The sequence below is a fragment of the Corvus hawaiiensis genome, chromosome 4, assembly GCF_020740725.1.
Source record: "Corvus hawaiiensis isolate bCorHaw1 chromosome 4, bCorHaw1.pri.cur, whole genome shotgun sequence".
Taxonomy (NCBI): domain Eukaryota; kingdom Metazoa; phylum Chordata; class Aves; order Passeriformes; family Corvidae; genus Corvus; species Corvus hawaiiensis.
Genome location: NC_063216.1, coordinates 12,678,562 through 12,696,413, shown reverse-complemented (window position 1 = coordinate 12,696,413; position 17,852 = coordinate 12,678,562). Strand labels below are relative to the sequence as shown.

The window sequence follows — 17,852 nt, the reverse complement described above, 5'->3', positions numbered from 1 at the left end:
GAATGTGCCTGGCAGAAGTCAGCCTGGATTTATGAAGGGTATATCATGCATTAAGCATGATGATTAAGCATATAGTTAGTTAATAACCTCACAGCCTTTGACAAGGTGGTGGCTAGCTTAGCAGATAAGGGAGTGGATGTTGTTTCCCATGACATCCGGCTTTCGACACCATCACCTATAACATCATCACAGACAAGCTGGCAATGGACACTTCAGGTAAGTGGACAGTGAGGTGGACATGGGAAAGCAGTGCATCCTCCACCAGCTCACAGATCATACAAGTCTGGCAGGAGTGGGTGATGCACCAGAGAGCCATGCTGCCATCCAGAGGAACCTGAACAGGCTGGAGAAATGGGCCAACAGGAACCTCAGGAAGATCTGCAAAGAGAAATGCAAAGTCCTGGTTCTGGGGTGGATTAAGGCCTCTGCAGCAGTGCACACTGAGGACCTGCCAGCTGTAAAGCATCTCTGCAAAGAAGGAGTTTGGTGTCCTGGTGGACTCCAAGATAACTGTAAGCCAGCAATGCACTTTCACAGCAACAGAGGCCCACACCATCTTAGTCTGCATTAGACAGAGCACGGGCAGCACATGGAGGGATGTGATCCTTCCCCTCTGCAGAGCACTGACGAAACCACACCTGAAGTGCTGTCCAGTCCTGGGCTTCCTAGTTCAAGAAGGACATGGACCTGCTGTACTGAGTCCAGTGCAGGACCTCCAAGACAATATATGCACTGGAGTGTCTTTCATATGAGGAGAGACAAGAAGAGCTGGGACTATTCAGTCAAGAGAACAGAAGGCTTAGGGGGGGATCTGATTGGTGTTTATAAATACCTGAGAGGATGGGATGAAGAGGGAGCCAGACTCCTCTCCATAGCATTCACTGGCAGGACAAGAGACAATTGACACAAATTATACCATATGAAGTTCCACCTGAATGCAAGAAAACACTCTTTTACTGTGAGAGTGCCTAAACTCTGGAGGATTTCAAGAAGTCCCTTCCAAACTGAATGATCCTGTGACTGATTACTTAATGAAAAATAAGTAAGAGCTTTCCATCTCTTTGTTGCTGTGCTGCACAGAGGAAGGCAAATCTCATGTACTTGTTTTTTATGGAGAAGACGAAGTACAGAAGGATGAAATGCTTTGCCCAAATTACACGTCAAGCTGGTGGCAGAACAGAGAGCACACATGATTGTCTCATCCTTAGCTTTGGTCTGAGCACATCTGCAATGAACACACTTCAACAGGCAGCCACATTATATTCAAGACTACATCTTCACAAATTACTTCCTGCAGAGTTTTGTAAGGACAAGCAACTGTCTGCTCTGGCTACAGCAGTTACAAAGCCATCATTCTTAGGTGCTCCTGATGTAGGGCCATTACAGCCACCTTCCATCTTTCTACATGCCCACCTCCTAACTTTCTGCAGTTATTAAATAAGCTGAAATATTTAAACTGTTCATGATCACTCTGACACACATCAGAGAGAGTTTGTATCTGCTCAGCTGGCAGATATTCACATGTAGGGAAGGCAAAAGCAGCTGAAAGCAAGTAGAGAAGGTAATTCCCTCCAGTAATTAAGTTGCTTGGTTTTGGTTTTTGTTTTTTTTTTTTTTTTCAGGGAACAACCTATATTCCCATTGTGATTATAATTCAAAAATGAAAGAGTTAAGTGAGATTTTAGGATGCATCAGTCATTTTGAGGTAGGTACTCTTAAGGCAGTTATCAATTCTCCAGTGCAAAGCTCTGGAGTATTGCACAGAATTCTGGCTTTCCCTGCTCAGAAGAGACTACAACAAAATGAAAAATGCATAAAGAAAGATTAGGAAGATTGTCAGGGGAATCAAAGTCCTGCTAAATGAGGAGAAACTAGGAGAGACAGACCATTTTAAGCATAGGTAAGTAAAACCCATGAAAGGACAGGGTTCCTGTGAACAAATATTGCAGTATTACAGTATTATTACAGTAAAAAATAATCAAAATTATGGGATCAAGTAAACCAAACAAGTTTTAGTAAGAAAACCATTATACTTATAAACAGAATTACAATTTAAGTGTTAGTTTATAACAGTGCTCTGTACTCTATGACCCAGGTCGTTCTTCTAGTTTTACTTATATACCCAAAATAACGGTCAAAATTCTGTCATTACTAAGTCAAGGCAATATTTCTCTTGAATCCTTCAGTGTGTCCAGAATTCATGCCAATGTCTGAAAGCTAAGTGCAATTTATAATGAATCAGATTAAACCAGTCTAGTAAATAACTATCTGCCTGAAATCCATGCATTTGTGTCTAAGCTCCTCTTTGGGAATAGGGACCCTGTTTGGGGCCCTCCAGCTGACAAGTATCATGTGCATCAAATTTCTTACAAAGGATTACAAATAACCTTATTTTTAGTGCTGCTGTCTGCAATCAATCTTAAGTGTGTTGAAAAATGATACACATTTAACTGAAATGCAGAGCTGGCTGCAGGTTTTTGCAGGGCTTTGTGCAAATAAGTCTTTAGCCAAGTTCCTCCCCTGAAGGACAATCCCTGGCTCTGGACACCAGCTCTTCCCTCCAAGCCCTGGCAACACACCTCTACTCCAACCAAATAACCCAAGAATTCAAAGCAGGCCAAGCTAAGCAAACTTGTCTGTAGGAGTGCATCCAGACAAAGAGAGATCATGGAGAGTTTGTTGAAGACCTGTGGTCCAGGCTCATTGTTTTGGTGACATCACAATTCATATCCTCCAAAGATCCTGCCAAACATCTCCTGAGAATAGAGGGAAGTGAAAAACAAGCAGTAAAAAAAGCACTCCACCCTCAAGGCCATTCTTCTAAAATGTAACAATTAAACAGTGGAAAACATTTTCTCTTGGCTTTGCAGTTTGGTTTTAAAATGGTAATTCATGGCCAAATCCCTACTCTTTCAAAATCTCAAAGTGTGTGTCTCACATATTGGGTGTCAACTTTTGATTGCACTAGAAGTGATTCTATTTGGGCACTAAGAGTTGCTAATGAGTACTTAGAAACAGGACAGACTTACCATCTCCCAGCTGTAGTTTTGTTGCAGATTCAACTGTACACACACACATTCACGTGGCTCCCACTTGGAAACCTTTGAGCAAGAAGTTCATACTGAGGCCATTTGTGCCTTCTAACACTCTCTTCAGGGGACCAACAGCACAGAGAGGCTGTGTCCTCTCTGCAGCCTCTCCTAACTACAAGTTGGTACTGCAGGGTGGGCAAAGAATCAGACAGTGGGAAGCAGAAGGTAGAAACTACTCTGATTCTGACATCTCAAGGAATCTCACTGAAAAGAATGGGGTTTTTTCCTTGACTGTAACCACATGTTTCTTACTTCAGCTGGTGGGCTCCTGGCTCACCTCAGAGCTACAGTGCCAACAATGATCAAGTAGGAACAACAGTACTGGTGTTCCTTCAAAAATTTTGCCAAGTGCATAATGTTTCATGCTAATCAGCCAGAGAAATCTCAGGCATCCTAAAGATAAAGCCTTTACAGGAAAGGCTGATGATATCATCTATGTTCAGATTAAATGTACCCTTTTATTTGGAGGGAGAAAAACCCTACAGTAAAGTTATAACATGCAAGAACACACTGTCAGGTCCATTTTGTAAAACTGAGAAACACTTTTTCAGCTTTCTGGTATTACAAGACAGAAAAGCATGAGGATAAACCAGAGCTCTGGTAATAGGGGAGCATGTTGACTTCCTTTACATCAGATACAATAATTTTGCATGCTAAGTGATCAGTTCAGAAAATCCAAGTTTATTTTGGGTAAAATCCAATGCAGCTTTATCACTACTTTGTTCCTGTACAGAAGTATGTGCAGCAGGGCATCCAAAAGAACTCAAGCTCTGTTAGTATGGTAACAGCAAGGATGCCTGTCCTAATGGATATCTGGTCTATGTTGGATTCTGAGAGAGATTTCAGAAGTCTTGTGAAGCAGACAGATGGAACTAAGCTCTCTAATTTTACAAAAGATGTCATGAAGAAAAATCTATCAGATAAGATGTGATTAAGGTCAAAAATATTCAAACACTATGTGCACATGATGCATTCATGTGCTAGTTCTGAATTACACTTACACAGACATGATGTGTACAAGCAGAAGGTTGTTTTAAAAAAAAAAGGTAATTTGCTAATCGTAACAGGACTGCCATTTGTGGGAGTTCAAAGCAAGAAATGAGGTTAATATCTGCATAACCTTAGACTTCTATGATGTAATAATTGATTATTCAGCAGCTGCAGTGAATATTTTCTGCAAAAGAAAGATAATCTTAAGAATGTTACCCAAAAGTGTGATTCCTGGAATGAGAGCCCCTGAACTGTTTCTAGGAATTGTGCAAATGATAAGCAGAAGTAAAAAGAACTGGATAAATTTCATAGCAGCAGCATTGCAGCTAGATCAAAAAGGAAGACTTTTTAGGTAACAATCTGCATGGTTGCCTCTAATGGAAAGGTCTATATAGAGTCCAGGATTGGATAGCTGTTCATTACTCAGTGCTGATCTATGGAACAGTTATCAACCTGATGGTGATACCAAACCAAAGTGACACCTGATCCTAGGTGGGCTCACCAAGCCAGTGCCAGTTAAGATTGCCCATTCTTCAAGGCAGTCAATGATGTGACCCTCGAACTCCATGATTTCCCAGCCCACATAACCAGCTGTAGTTGGGTACAGATTTGGAAGTGAGTCCAGGTCAAGGGGTCAAAATCACACCTTCTTATTAAGATGTTTACAATCCTTTAAGCACATGAATTGATTACGTTTGCAAAATGTGGTGCAGATCTTGCCCTTCACTCAATTTACTCTGTAAGAGGCTCAGCACTATGGAATGTGAGAAAACAAAACACAGGCATCACTTCTCAGCATATGAGGAGGATACAGGCAACAGATGGACTCTGTGAGAGCTCAGCACTAATCCAACATGTTTCAGTAACAGTATGTCATGCAGAATTTTTGGAACTCGTGATTACAACAGACACACACTGGTTTAGGTTTCCAGTAAGAAAACCACTTTCAACATTCACTGTGTACCTTTTTGATAAAATCCTTCTTGTCCTGTCCAGAAAACTCTCTCACTAGTGATGTTCATCCATCTAACTGCCACCTGGAAAAAACTCCAAATCTACTTACAGAATCTGATCCTCAGAATTACAGACTGGCCATCCATACTATGCAGAGTCACATTCTTTGTCTTCCAATCTCCCCTTATATCTGTATTCTCACAAAACCACAGCAACCGCATATCTCTCTGGCCAAGGCTCCCCTTTGCTCAACATTCAGGGCAAACAAAGTGTGCTTGGCCTGATTTGCTACACCAAATTAATTCCTCCTGAACAATGACACCTGGCTATCATCAGGTGGACAAAGTCAGCTGCTTTTGTAGCAAGGACAGCAGTTAAGTGCTGGCAGCTGGGATTTGTATGTAGTCTTGATTTTTTGGCTCTTCTTACAAGAAACTGTGGAAATGCTGTCTCTGGCAATGCAAACACACTCTGACTGGCCACTTAAGGTATTGAATAGACCTGGAGACGTGTTTAGACAAAAGGGAAGCCAGTGGACTTCAAAGGTCCAACTGGTAATAAACTAACATGACAAATACAGCTTTGCTGCATCTTTATCTTGCATGTAAACCTAGGGATTAGGCACACAGAGTAGGGGAAAGGGTGAAGGAGACCTGAAACCATGAAAGGGAAAGATGTACAACGGAAAATCTGCCCCATGATTCCCTGAAACAAATAGTTTGAACTGGAAGTAAAGGAGCAATGTAGGAGAGCATACCATTCTTCATCTGAGACGATGCGAGTATGTCATGGATCTCTTCAGAATGGAGTTGGAATGAAGATGCCCCTCTTTATATGGAAAGAAAGAAGCAAAGTGAATAGGAGGTTTTCTCTTTCTGCAGAGAAATGCTGGTTCACCTCAAGACTGTTCATCAACTACCCCAATATGCTGATGGGGTACAACGAACAGATGCAGCTGAGCTGTGGCACTAGTCAGCTTTGGACAGTAAGATATTCTTAGTTGTTCTACTCAGTTGTTCTTACAGGTTCCCTTAAAGACTATGACAGTCTGAACTTCATAATAAAAGCATAAAACTTGGAGACAGGACACCCTCTCTCTTAACACCCACAGCAGCATGGGCCAGGAGGAATTCTCCAATGCATATGTTGTAGGATGCAAGGCTGTGTTCCTCACCAGCTGTCCCCTTCCTGTCCTGCTCTAGTCCCTCAAAGAGGATCTACGACTACTGAGCTTCTCTCCTCCAAGTGTGAGGGGTTGTACTGGAGCTTTATGGACTGACAGACAATCACTCACAATTCACATGCAGCTGAAAAATACAACATCCTCTCTAAACATGTTTAAAGGGTTTGAAGTTTTACTTTCAGATGTATTCTCAGCTGAGGGCAATTATTTCAGGACAGCTGAAATCACTGAAGAAAGACAGCATAGTAACTGAAGCAGCAGCACCCTAAAGGAAATGCCTGGTATGTTAGTGTGTTTTGTGGTTGGTTTGAAAACAGCCAACATTTTACTGGAAATTTTTTAGGTCTGGAGAACACTCATTTATAGGGAATGTGACTCTGGTAGCACCAGCAGAGGCCATCACACAACTAGGGGGATTTTTCAGATACAGCCAAACCTCATTTTATGAGATACGTATGTGCAGTTTATAAAACAAGTTCTCAAAATCTTCCATGGCAATAGCTGGTGATAAGGACAGGCCTGACAGAGACAATGCATGCTGCAACATCCATTATGTCCTTAGTGGGAAAAGCACATGCTTTACTGCAGGGTTTTTATTATGTCTCAGGTCTAAAAAAATCCTTCTAAAAGTAGGCAAATGGCTACTAAAAATTAGAAAAGACAACTCCATCTATTGCAGGAATAAGGCATCTTAGAGAGATGTATGTATCTATATCTGTATCTCAAAATGTCAGAAAAGACAGGGATGTAGAAGCCCTCAGGAGGTTATCTTGTCTTACTACTTCCAGGGAGACCTGATAAAATTCAGTCAGCTGTGGGCAGAGCCCTACGTAGTTGTTCAAAATCAGTATCAAGTGAGGCTGATTCCCAAACGTGTCTAGGCAATGTGCTCCTGTGCTCGAAGATCTCATACATTCAGCAACACCACAGATTTTTTGATAATATACTACCTGTTCACTCCAAAAGCCTGTTTCAATTCATTCTTTTGTTACTACCTCTTATACACCCAACCTTCTGTGTACCTGCTCCCTGAAGGTGCCTTTTCTGGAAACAAATTAATTCCAATTTTTTCATCTTTCTGGATGGGTTATTTTTTGGGCTTCCATGACGAGGCTGAAGTTCAAAAGACATAAGACTAAAAGAATAAAGACTGTTCTGAAAACTTCTAGAAGATACAAAAGTATTCAAAGAACCTTGGAGTCCACTGAATCAGCATTGTGTAAACAGCTTAGTACATGTAGTATCTGTCCCAGACTTTACATACTCAAAAGAACATGAAAAAAGATGGTCCATTCACAGCTCTGACAGACACAGGTGGCCTAAAGAACCCAGACTCACCAAGATGACATGGAAGGACAAACAAAAAAAACCTCATAATTGGAAGAGCAACTGCTCTTCCTGATAAACGTATGCTAAACTTTGTCCTTCACTCTCACCCCTGCGAGAAAATCATGCAAATAACAAAATAACTTCACAGGACCTTGACAGAAAGAGGGCCACATCAGGCTTTCTCATTTAAGAAAAAATTTTAATCTTCTCTTGATTTCTCATTTCAAATAATGAAAAACTGTGTGATTAGAAAGTTTTATTTAGGGTATTAAAATTAACCTATTGTGAGTCCTGTTAATTTGTATAAAGTCCATGACCAAAAATGTACTGCAGTAAATGACAGTCTTTAAGTAGATCTTGAAGAGCTTTGGATTGAGTCCAAGTATATGTATATATCCAAAATAAAGCTACTTAAATAAGAAGGATATGAGAATGTGACAGAGCAGCACATCTCAGAATATCGAACACACATGCTCGAGCATTTCTACTGCCATAAAACGATTTCTAATTCTATTGCTATTCCTGTAAAATGATTACAGGAAAAATATTTTCACACTGGGATTTCTGTATTTTTATCTGACCAGAAAATTAACAAGAATTACGATGCTTTTATATACTGCTAAAGTAAAATGTATCTACTCTGTAGGCAGCATGTTTATTGCTGAACATAAAAAAAAAAGATAGACAATGATGAAAGATTCTGATATTCTAGTATTGCCATATTTAAAGAATAGTCAGGAAACACTAAGCAGATGGGATAAAATTTATAGCACGGTGGGTCAAGGTTCAAGCATGGAAGGAACCACAGGCTTTACAGAGCAGGAAGACAATACAGATCTATTTTTGCATATAATTATATAGCAATGCCTTAGGGAAAGTTTCATTTTAGAGAAAACTGTACTAGAACTTTTATGTGAGACTTTCCTCATTTTTGAAATTATCTATAGTAAGCCACAATCATTATCTAGCTCTCCCAGATTCTCTGACTAAGCATTGATATTAAAAGTACTCAGTACCTGAAATTTAGTCAGTGACAAGAGCAAAGCTGGAAGATGGCAGTATTTCCAGTGGATGTACTGCGAGCAGCATTTGCACACTATATCCTTCCAAAGCTTCATAAATCCTTGGAAACACCCTAAAAAGCTGAAAAGAACCATACAAAGTATTTCTACATCTGTACACTTCAGCACTGATAAAAATGATCTTTTCTGGTATTGTTTTCTTTCTTACTAAGCTTAAAGTCTCAATCCAGACTTTGACTAGATTCAAAAATGAACCCTTTATTGGGAAACATACTGCACCCCTGTGCAGCATCACTCATTTGTGGTGCTACCATAACCCAGAAAACAACATACTTCCTATACCTGTGTACTCAGTACCCAAAACTACATCAGCTTTCTTTGAACGAAAATGTAACAGTAATTTGATTAACTGAAAAGAGTATGAATGAAAATCCCTGACAATCTGAAAGTGATTTTCTTCTTAAGATACAGCAGCACATACTTCAAATCCAAAAGGCAATTTCTCAAAACTTTTAAGTCTGAAGTAGGTCATAATAGGTACAAATCAGAGACAAAGTACTCCTGAGTGCTGGCAGAAAACAGAAATGTTGCTTGCTTTAAAAAGTGAAGGGAAGAAACTTCATAAACTGCCTTAGCCAAAGATTTGTTGGTATATTGAGGAGAGTACAAGCATGGGAGATGCTTAATACGTTGCATCCTGTTGATCAGAGAGACTTTCAACACAACTTGTTCTGGACTGTCCTGTGTCTTACCAGAGGACAAGAATCCTTGCCAAGTCTGATGAACGTGCAGGTGACTGTCACAATATTCCCCTTACTGTACACTCTGTCACTGTAATCACCCAGTATATCATCTTAGTAGGTCCTTGACTACTCCTTCTCCACTTCCTTGACATTATTCTGAGCATTTCCAAGCTAATTTTTATTCACAAAATATTATGGCCTGAAATTCTAACCATTTTTCTAGAACTCTTCACTGATCCGTACTGACTTTTTCTCTCCTTTTCAGGCTTTTTGCTTGTTGTGGCCTCTTCCTATGTTTTCTCTCTTGCTCCTGACAACTCCTTCATGAGCTTCTTTGCAGACAATTTTTCTATTCTTTCTTACCCTGCAATCTTCCCAACCTTCTGCTTCCACTTCTACATCTTATCTTGGAGCAATGCTATCTAACCTCCAAACTTAATTGTGTGATGACTTAACCATTAAAATCTCACCCTTGGCCTATCTTCTTCCATTGAATCTACACAAAAACATGGGTGCCTGACATTTCCAGAATGATTACAAAAGCTTTTGCCTAATTTGGCTAAAATTACCTGTTTACTTTGTTATTTCTTAACTTTACTCATTTTCTTTGCTCCCTGTAACTGTCAACCATCACCTTCTGCTACATTTTCACAAAAGCTTCTGTTCATTTATCTCTTTTCTACTAACCCACTCTATGTTACCATTAAAATTCTTGCCTGTGCCCTGAAGTTGTTTTATTTGGATTTCAGCTCTCCCTTTCTTGACCTTCTCTATTTCACCCCCCTTTTATTCTCTACAGATATTTTACTACGTCAAGTAAACCCAGATTCTCTGCTTACTGAATTCATTTTACCACCTACTTCTTTAGAAGTATCCATAACTCACAAAACCAAACTCAAACTCTTTACTGGTCCCAGTTAACTATTTCAGTCAAGTTCCAGAGGGCCAAAGCCCATCTTTCATTTCAGAAAATAGTAACAGAAGTATTGTAGAACAAGTTGGTCTTAACACAACTGTTTATTGAAAACACGTGTGAAGTTGATATGAAACTTGCAGAATGGGCTAAAGCAGAATGATAAATAAATAACTTCTGAAAATGCATTGACCTACTCTCAGATAATGCCTGAAACCTAACAGAACAATATAAATACACTGCAGTAACTTGATAAGCTGGTTTATGGGGGTTTCTCTTGGATTTCACTAACACGTCTGCTTTCAATTACACAGATGAAAAACAAAGAGCTTTAACATCTTGCACTTCTCCTGACTGCAATAAAATGTCATTTCTCAAAATGGCCTCTTAAAATGAAACTCAGCTAATTTAGAGGTAGCACTCATGTTTTAGAACTGATAGTATGTGATTTTTTGGGGTAGATTTTATCTGTGATAGCATGCAAAAAAGCACAGATTTAGCCTTTTATGTGTCCTACCTCCACCCATATACTCCTTATAAATATGCTGTTATAAAAGCACATGTAAAAATCATAATCTTAAAATAAAACTCATTCCACAAAGTCAGTGGAACATTTTTTTTATTACAACTGTAAGCTTCCCCTGAATAGACATGTTTCCAGATGTTTAGTGAGTTAAAACTGTGCCTGTAGTACCAAGACATGCCAAAGAGAGAGCTACAGGATGAACTATTAATACACTGACTGGCCATGGTGATGTAATTCATCTTCTTTGGTTTATGGTAGTTGATATGTGTTAAATAATGCAATGTTTACAGTAAAACAAAGTTGCATAATGAAATGTTTAAAGGTTTTAAGATCCTTACTCTCGCAAAGAATGATGTACATACGTATATTTACGTGCACTGGGCAGTTCCCCTGAAGGCAGTTCCTTCAGTTTCTTCAGAATGAAGACTTTAAGAGCTACTGATGATTTGATGATTCATTAGTAAGGCAAAGCAATTAAGAAAACTGATGGTAACAAGTTTAGAAGAAAACCGTATTTCATCAATATGCTGTCCTAGTAACTTGGCAGTTGTATCACTAAAGCACATAAGAGCTCCTCTTTCTCCAAGGCCCCTTATTCCAGACCTGCAGGGGAGCACAGGCTCGGCCCCAAAGACTTCAACAACATAACTCACCACGTAATTACTTCATTTGCTTCTAAAACACAGATCATTATTCAATATTCAATAATTATTTCACTGAAGCAAAGTCTACTCTTTAAATGCCGATCTCCTAAGCAAGGATCCTCACCTGCTTTCAGACGTATAAATTTAATTTTATCCAGTGCACTGTTAAGTTTTAAGAAATAGAAATTCTCAGTCAAATTAGAGTATTGATTCTAATTTGGGAATAAAAACCTGATATATATTTTACTGCAAATTTTTGTATTAAAAAAAACTTTTAAAAACAGAACTCATAGATCTAATGACTTCCCAGTTTTCTAAAAAGTTATCCAGTAACTAAGGCTAAATGTACAGAGGTTACAAAGTGAAATTTTTCATGTTCTACAATAAAGTTGAATGCTTAAAATTACCCTGTCTGCTCACTGTGACACATCAAAGCCACAGTTTTGCTGATGTATTTTGTTGTCTAAGGGGAAATAGGAGCTATTTTGATTCTGGAGGTAAATGCTGCTCTTCTGACCATCCTAGTCTGTCCTTTTTTAAAAGGAGTGCTACAGTCTCTTTATCAAAAGCAAGTATTTTGACAGATAGTACTCTTCTAACGAAAATCTAAGACCCAAGACACTGTGACAGCAACAAATTATTTACTTCACTGGCTTTTGTCTGCCTAGGCCAGAGACCATGTGTTTCCAAGTACTTGCCCAGAGTGAAATGAAACCTCAAAAGACCCCTTGGGGTTACTCTAATGGAAAAGTCACTTACCTGTTAGCTGTGATAAATTCATTATCACCATAGGACAAATAACTTTCTTTGTCATCTCCTACAAATTAAGATTTGCATGAGATTCCTACAATGAATTAAATCAAGTTCATATCCTCTCTTCAGACAGTACTAAGAGCTCAGGAAAAAGTGTGCAATAAGTAACAAGAGTCATGATCCGGATCCAGATCCCTGCTTTCAAAAGCAACCATATCACACGGTATCATTCATAAATGTTCCACATTTGGTCTCCAAAAAGCCCGCATCCTTTGCTTCACTACTCCTCCCGCTTCTCTGGGATTCCAACTAACTGCTGGTCCAGTTTCCCATGTTTTTCGGGCGTAGTTCTGTCTCCGGCAGATCAGAGCTGACACCTCTGGCGCCCGCCGGTTTCAGACCCATCACTTCGCGGTGCCACCGCCGGGCACCTCTCGCTGGGGGCGGGGGGCACCGTGCGGCGGCCGCCACGACATGTCGCGATTCCCGTGACATCCACCGAGCTGCGCTGGATCCCGGGCGGGGCTGTCCGCCGGGAGCACACTCACCCTTTCCCCACGGCACAGCCCGTCCCGGCGGAGCCTCATACCGAATCTGCCCGGGGGTAGCGGGACCAGGGGGGCAGCGGCGGGGCCGGTGCACACCACGCCTTTCTGCTCACTTGGACGTGGCAGCGGCGCTTTAAAGCCTCCCTGGAACGTCCAGGGATACAGGGAAGAAGGGGGCCCCAAGGGGGGCCTCGCGGCCCCGTCCCCCGGCAGCCCGGGGACACCGTGGGGAGCCCCGCAGCTCCATCCCCAGGAGCCCGCATCCCGGAGCGGGTCTCGCCGGGGCAGAGCCCGGAGGCTCGGGTCGGTGGGAGCCGCTCCCGCACTTACCTTGTCCCCGGAGCGGAGGCAGCAGCGCCAGGAGCAGGAGCAGCCGCAGCGGCCGGGCCCCGCCGAGGTTGTCCATCGGCCGGGAGCGCTCGCTCCGAGCGGGTCTTGGCTCTCCTGCGGCGTCCAGTGGGCTCCCCCTTTTCGCTTGCTGCTGCTGCTGTTATCTCAGCCGCCTGAGACCGGTTGGAAAAGAGCTTTCAGGAACCCCCCACTCGGTGGGCTTTACAAAGATTTAATTCACTGCCTGCCCGGTTAATTATACAGCCTGCAAGTGCTCGGCAGAACAGAGCCGTCACCGCAGCTCGGAGGCACGAGCCCTGTTGCTTCTAATACCCCGCCGCCCCCACACGCTCTAAAAGTGACTCCCTTGAGCTCGGAAAACTTTGCAGATCCTCAGCGTGAACCTCGGGCCGGCGTGACTGATTCTGTGAAGAAGTGCAGCGACTTCTCTCGGTGCCAAGTAGGAGAAAGCCACAAAAGCAAGGCAAAGCAAAACAAAACAAAAGAAACCACCTAGCAGAGGTTTAACCTCTAAAGGGGAGATACTCAATCCCCCTTCTAGGTCTTTCCGTGGATTTTACCCCAATACAGCTTTTGTCAATAAAATAAGATTTTTAAAAGGAGAGAGATTCTAGAATCTTTCAATGAAATTCAGTGGGAAAAATAAAAATCCTTTCTTCCCTCCCCCTCCTCTTAAGAAGTCAGGATAAGAATTTCAACCCAAGTGAGGCAGCTCTTCTCTCTCTCTCCCTTCCCTTTTTTTTTTTTTTTTTAACCTCCTTATCTTATTTAAACAGCAACACAAACACTGATAGTGGTCAAAAGACCCAGTTGGTAATGCTGTTGCTGAGATCTTTAAGATAATGGGAGGGAAAATATTTGCAGGCAAATGGGGATGGAAATACACAAAGTTCAACACCCCTGTATACTTTGACCTCGATTTTACTCAAACAAAGAGTTGGAAGTCAGTGTGTGTTTACTTGGAGGTTGTGCCACGTGGACTCTAATTGGGCTATTCTTCTTGTAAATACTCAATAATGCAATTTTTGAGTATCTCTCCTCAAAATGTCCAATCGGAAAAAGTATTTAAGTCAGTAAGAGTTGAATGTGTGTTTTCTTCCGCACCAGGTTATCTGTACTTTTCTAACACAAGAACACAAATACAGCCATAAGGCCAAGAGTCCAACTATCTCAATAGCCTGTCTTCAGCCACAATCGTAAAGTAGTGGAAGAACATGAATAAGAAAAACACACGTGATAATTTTCCCGGCCACTCTTCCAGCCTTCAGTTCCTCTGAGTTTGGAGCATTTCCTTGGTGAAATGTGGTCTATGTGTACTTAGTAGCCCTCAGTGAATTTCTATTTCAGGTATTTATCATGTCTCCCCACGAGTTCTTGTAAAACTTTATCATCCAAAATACCCTTTGGCAGGAGGTTTCATGGATTTACCACTGACTGTGTGAAGGGCCATTTCCTTTTGTTCCTTTTGAACCTCGTTCCAGCGCCCTTCTGGGCTGCCTCCCACATCTACAGCAGAAAGAGTTATCCAAGAACTGACCTCCATCCTCACTCAAAATGCCTACATCATCTTCCTTTGACTGCTGGTTTAGTTTTGTTGTTGTTGTTGTGGGTTTTTCCGGTTTTTGTTGTTGTTGTTGGTTGGTTGGTTGGTTTTCTCCTCTGCCTTATTGGGAAGGGGCAACTGGAAAAGGAGAAAAAGGATGTATGGCTGATTTTATTTGGGGGGGATTTTAATTGGAGGATTTTCTACATAAGCATGTCTATTTCTCCCTCTTTTTTTAATGCCCTAACTCAGTTTAAAATGATTTTACATCAGTTACAGCAGGACCTTCCCAGTGTTTCATTCCAACCTCCAAGTTACCATTTTTCATGTATCAGACAGCTGTGGGAGACACCTAACAAAGATTACACCTTGTCTAAAATTCATACCAGCTTAACTGAACCAGAGGAATCCCCTCGACAGAAACTCTGGGTTCAGTTCAATATTGCCTTATTTCACTCTACATTAAAACCTCCCCAAATTGATTAAAGGTGGATAGAAAGAACTTCACCCAGCGTGCCTAAAACAGTGTAAAGTTATACATGTGCCTGTCCACACATGGAGTTACTCTGATTAACACCATGTGTCGACATTTTTACTCCAGAGTAAGAATTCCTTGTTCCCATTTAGTTCGCCACCACAAACTATACCAGAAATGAGGCAAATTTAAATAAAAGTTTAAAAAGTATTTCTAGAAAACATCATGGCTATGGTCATCTGCAGATCTGACAATAGGTTTTTCCTTGGTTTGGGGTGGGGGTTTTTTTGTTTAATACACATTTCCAGGATAAATTGGCACTCTCACCTACAGTCAGATTGAGAGGCCTCAAGTACATGTGATTCCAATTACTGACCCCAAGCTTTGTAATGAGCTGAGCCATGCACTTCAGGCTCAATGCAGAGGTCCTGGGAGTCAATGGAAAGCAAGGGTTTATGAGACGGAACATTTTGCATAACCAAATTTTTTTCTTATATCTGTTCATAAAGGCCCTGTAATCTTTTGTGTAGCTCTAAAACAAACAAATTCTTTAATGAGGATTTTGTTTCTACTTCGTAAGAATAGAAATCATTTGCAGAAGCTCAGATTAATGAGCAGTGACAGCTAATCATTAATAAAATCATTCCGCAAGTCATTTCCAAGGGTCCTGTTGAGAGTAGAGACACACAAGTAGACTGACAAAGAATTTAGACTTACTCTATCAAATCTAGCCATCTATGGCAGCAGGTTCACAGCTCCCATTTGGCTACTCAGGAATTCTTGAGATGGCCTGATTAAGTCTAAATAAGGGTATCGACCTCTGTCTAATGAACAAAGCTGACCCAGGGTCCCAGCTGCTGTGCCTCCTAGCTCATCTCTTTTACTGCAGCTCCCAAAGTCTGATTTTTTTACCACTCCACCTATCTGTCCTAGAACTTGAGCAAAAGAGAGGGAAATTAAATTGCACTATCTTCCCTGTTTGCAGGAAGAATGTTGCAAGGAAGTTAATAGATTCCCCTAGAAATTAAATCTAACTGTAGATTTCTAACTGTAAAGGGAAATTCCTTCGGCCCTATGGCAAAAAATGAAGCTACATATTGGTTCTTGTTATGAAAATGTGCCTCATTAAAGATGCATAAAAAGGCCTCTTTTCCTTCTTAATAGGAAGAATACATCACTGATTGGTACAGATACACAAGGATTAAGAGGATTCATGTGGATCTTACCATCTCTCACTGTAAATAAAAGACCCCAAACCCTACAGTAGGTAAATCCATGGCTAGTGGAGTACAAATGACCACTTAGCTAAGCTCCAAACACTAGTACAGGCATGGTACAACTGACATTTGGCTTCTTTCCTGGAGAAAACACTACCTGAATATTTTCTGAACTTGAATAAAACCTATGTACAAAAGACATGTGGCAACAACTTGACACATAATCATTTTAATATTGGAAGTTTTAGAATTTTTTTGGTTTAGTATCTTAATATAGGAAATGGATTTTGAAGGCTTATGGGAACCTTTCCGACTATCTTGCCTTTTGGACAGTAATGATAAGTTGCTCATTAAACTAGAAGACATCTTTTACAAAGAAAACTTAGCAGAGTTTTCAGAGATGGATGCACAGTAATCCTTGATTATTTTTTGAAACTGCTACTGCCATTACAGATAACAATTGCTTGCTTATTTTGAGTCTAAATCAACGTAGTTTAGCTTTTAATAGCTCTCTGGGCTTGTATTCATGTTGAAGTTGCTGACACTTTGCGCATCACCACTGATCACCAAAGCCCCTTAGCGTAGTGTCACTTGGGGGCACTTCATATGCACTTCCAAATCCTTGTCAGGGATTAATTTGGAATAAATCAGGATGCAGGCACATCCCCATCCTCAAATCCCAAACTACAGACTATCCATACGAAATGGCTCCCAGCCTAGGTAAACAAAAGGAAGTGGGATGACTGTGAGCCTCCTCTGTTGCCCTAAGAGTCCAAAACTGCACCTCCAAGAAGGCCCACCCAGACACCACCATCAGGCTTGTTATGGCATCTTGTAGCTAAAGTCAAGGCTGGAATTCCTTCCAGAACAATTACTATGCCATTCATAACAATCCTGAATTTACACTGTTCTTTATATAAATCGTATTACATAGAAATACATACATAAGTCGTATTATATATATATATATGCATATGTACAATTACACAGATGCCAGTAGTCCAAGCCACTATGCCATATGCATAGACAAGAAATACAGATGCTTGTATCCAAACAAGGGAATTTGCCTGGGCTCTATGTTTCAAATGCCTAGAGACTGTCAGAAGAGGCTTGGCCTATCTTAAAGAGCTTTCCTTGTCAAAGACAAAACCCCTCTTTGCATGGATCAGTTAAATATTCCAGACTGGGACTCATAACCCTGAGTCCTTTTCAACAGTGTTGCTTCTAAGCATGTTGAGGTTTTGCCCATTTTGGAATTTGTATCCATTTTTTGCATATTGCCTACATTTTCTTTTCTGTCCTCTCTGATTTAAGGAATTAGATATAGCTATCTTGGACACTCAGAACCCACACTGGTTGTCCATTATTATGTATGGGGGCTGCTTCTAAGACAAGGGGAAATTTATTTGGGCATAGAGGAATGTTTTGATGATCCATGTAATTTCCCTTGTGGTATTATTTGTAGAATTCAGGAATAACTCAATCTGACATTCATGGGGCATTTCCTGCCTCTCCTTCTAGAGATGCATCCTCCCAGTTTCTCAGATCTCCCACTTCCTATAAATTTCC

General features: G+C 40.9%; 1 protein-coding gene across 2 annotated transcripts in view; it reads right to left on the bottom strand.

Moving 5' to 3' along the window:
• The window catches only part of FBLN1 (fibulin 1), a 78,626-nt gene extending 64,935 nt beyond the window's left edge, over nt 1-13,691 (bottom strand). Inside the window, exon 1 of one of the 2 annotated variants that reach the window (XM_048302141.1) lies at nt 13,028-13,691. In XM_048302141.1, coding sequence (XP_048158098.1) covers nt 13,028-13,103 — 76 coding nt within the window. In that variant the 5' untranslated portion in view covers nt 13,104-13,691. The remainder of the gene's footprint in view (nt 1-13,027) is intronic. The other variant, XM_048302140.1, reaches the window with a different exon arrangement.
• Nucleotides 13,692-17,852: the final 4,161 nt, after the last annotated feature.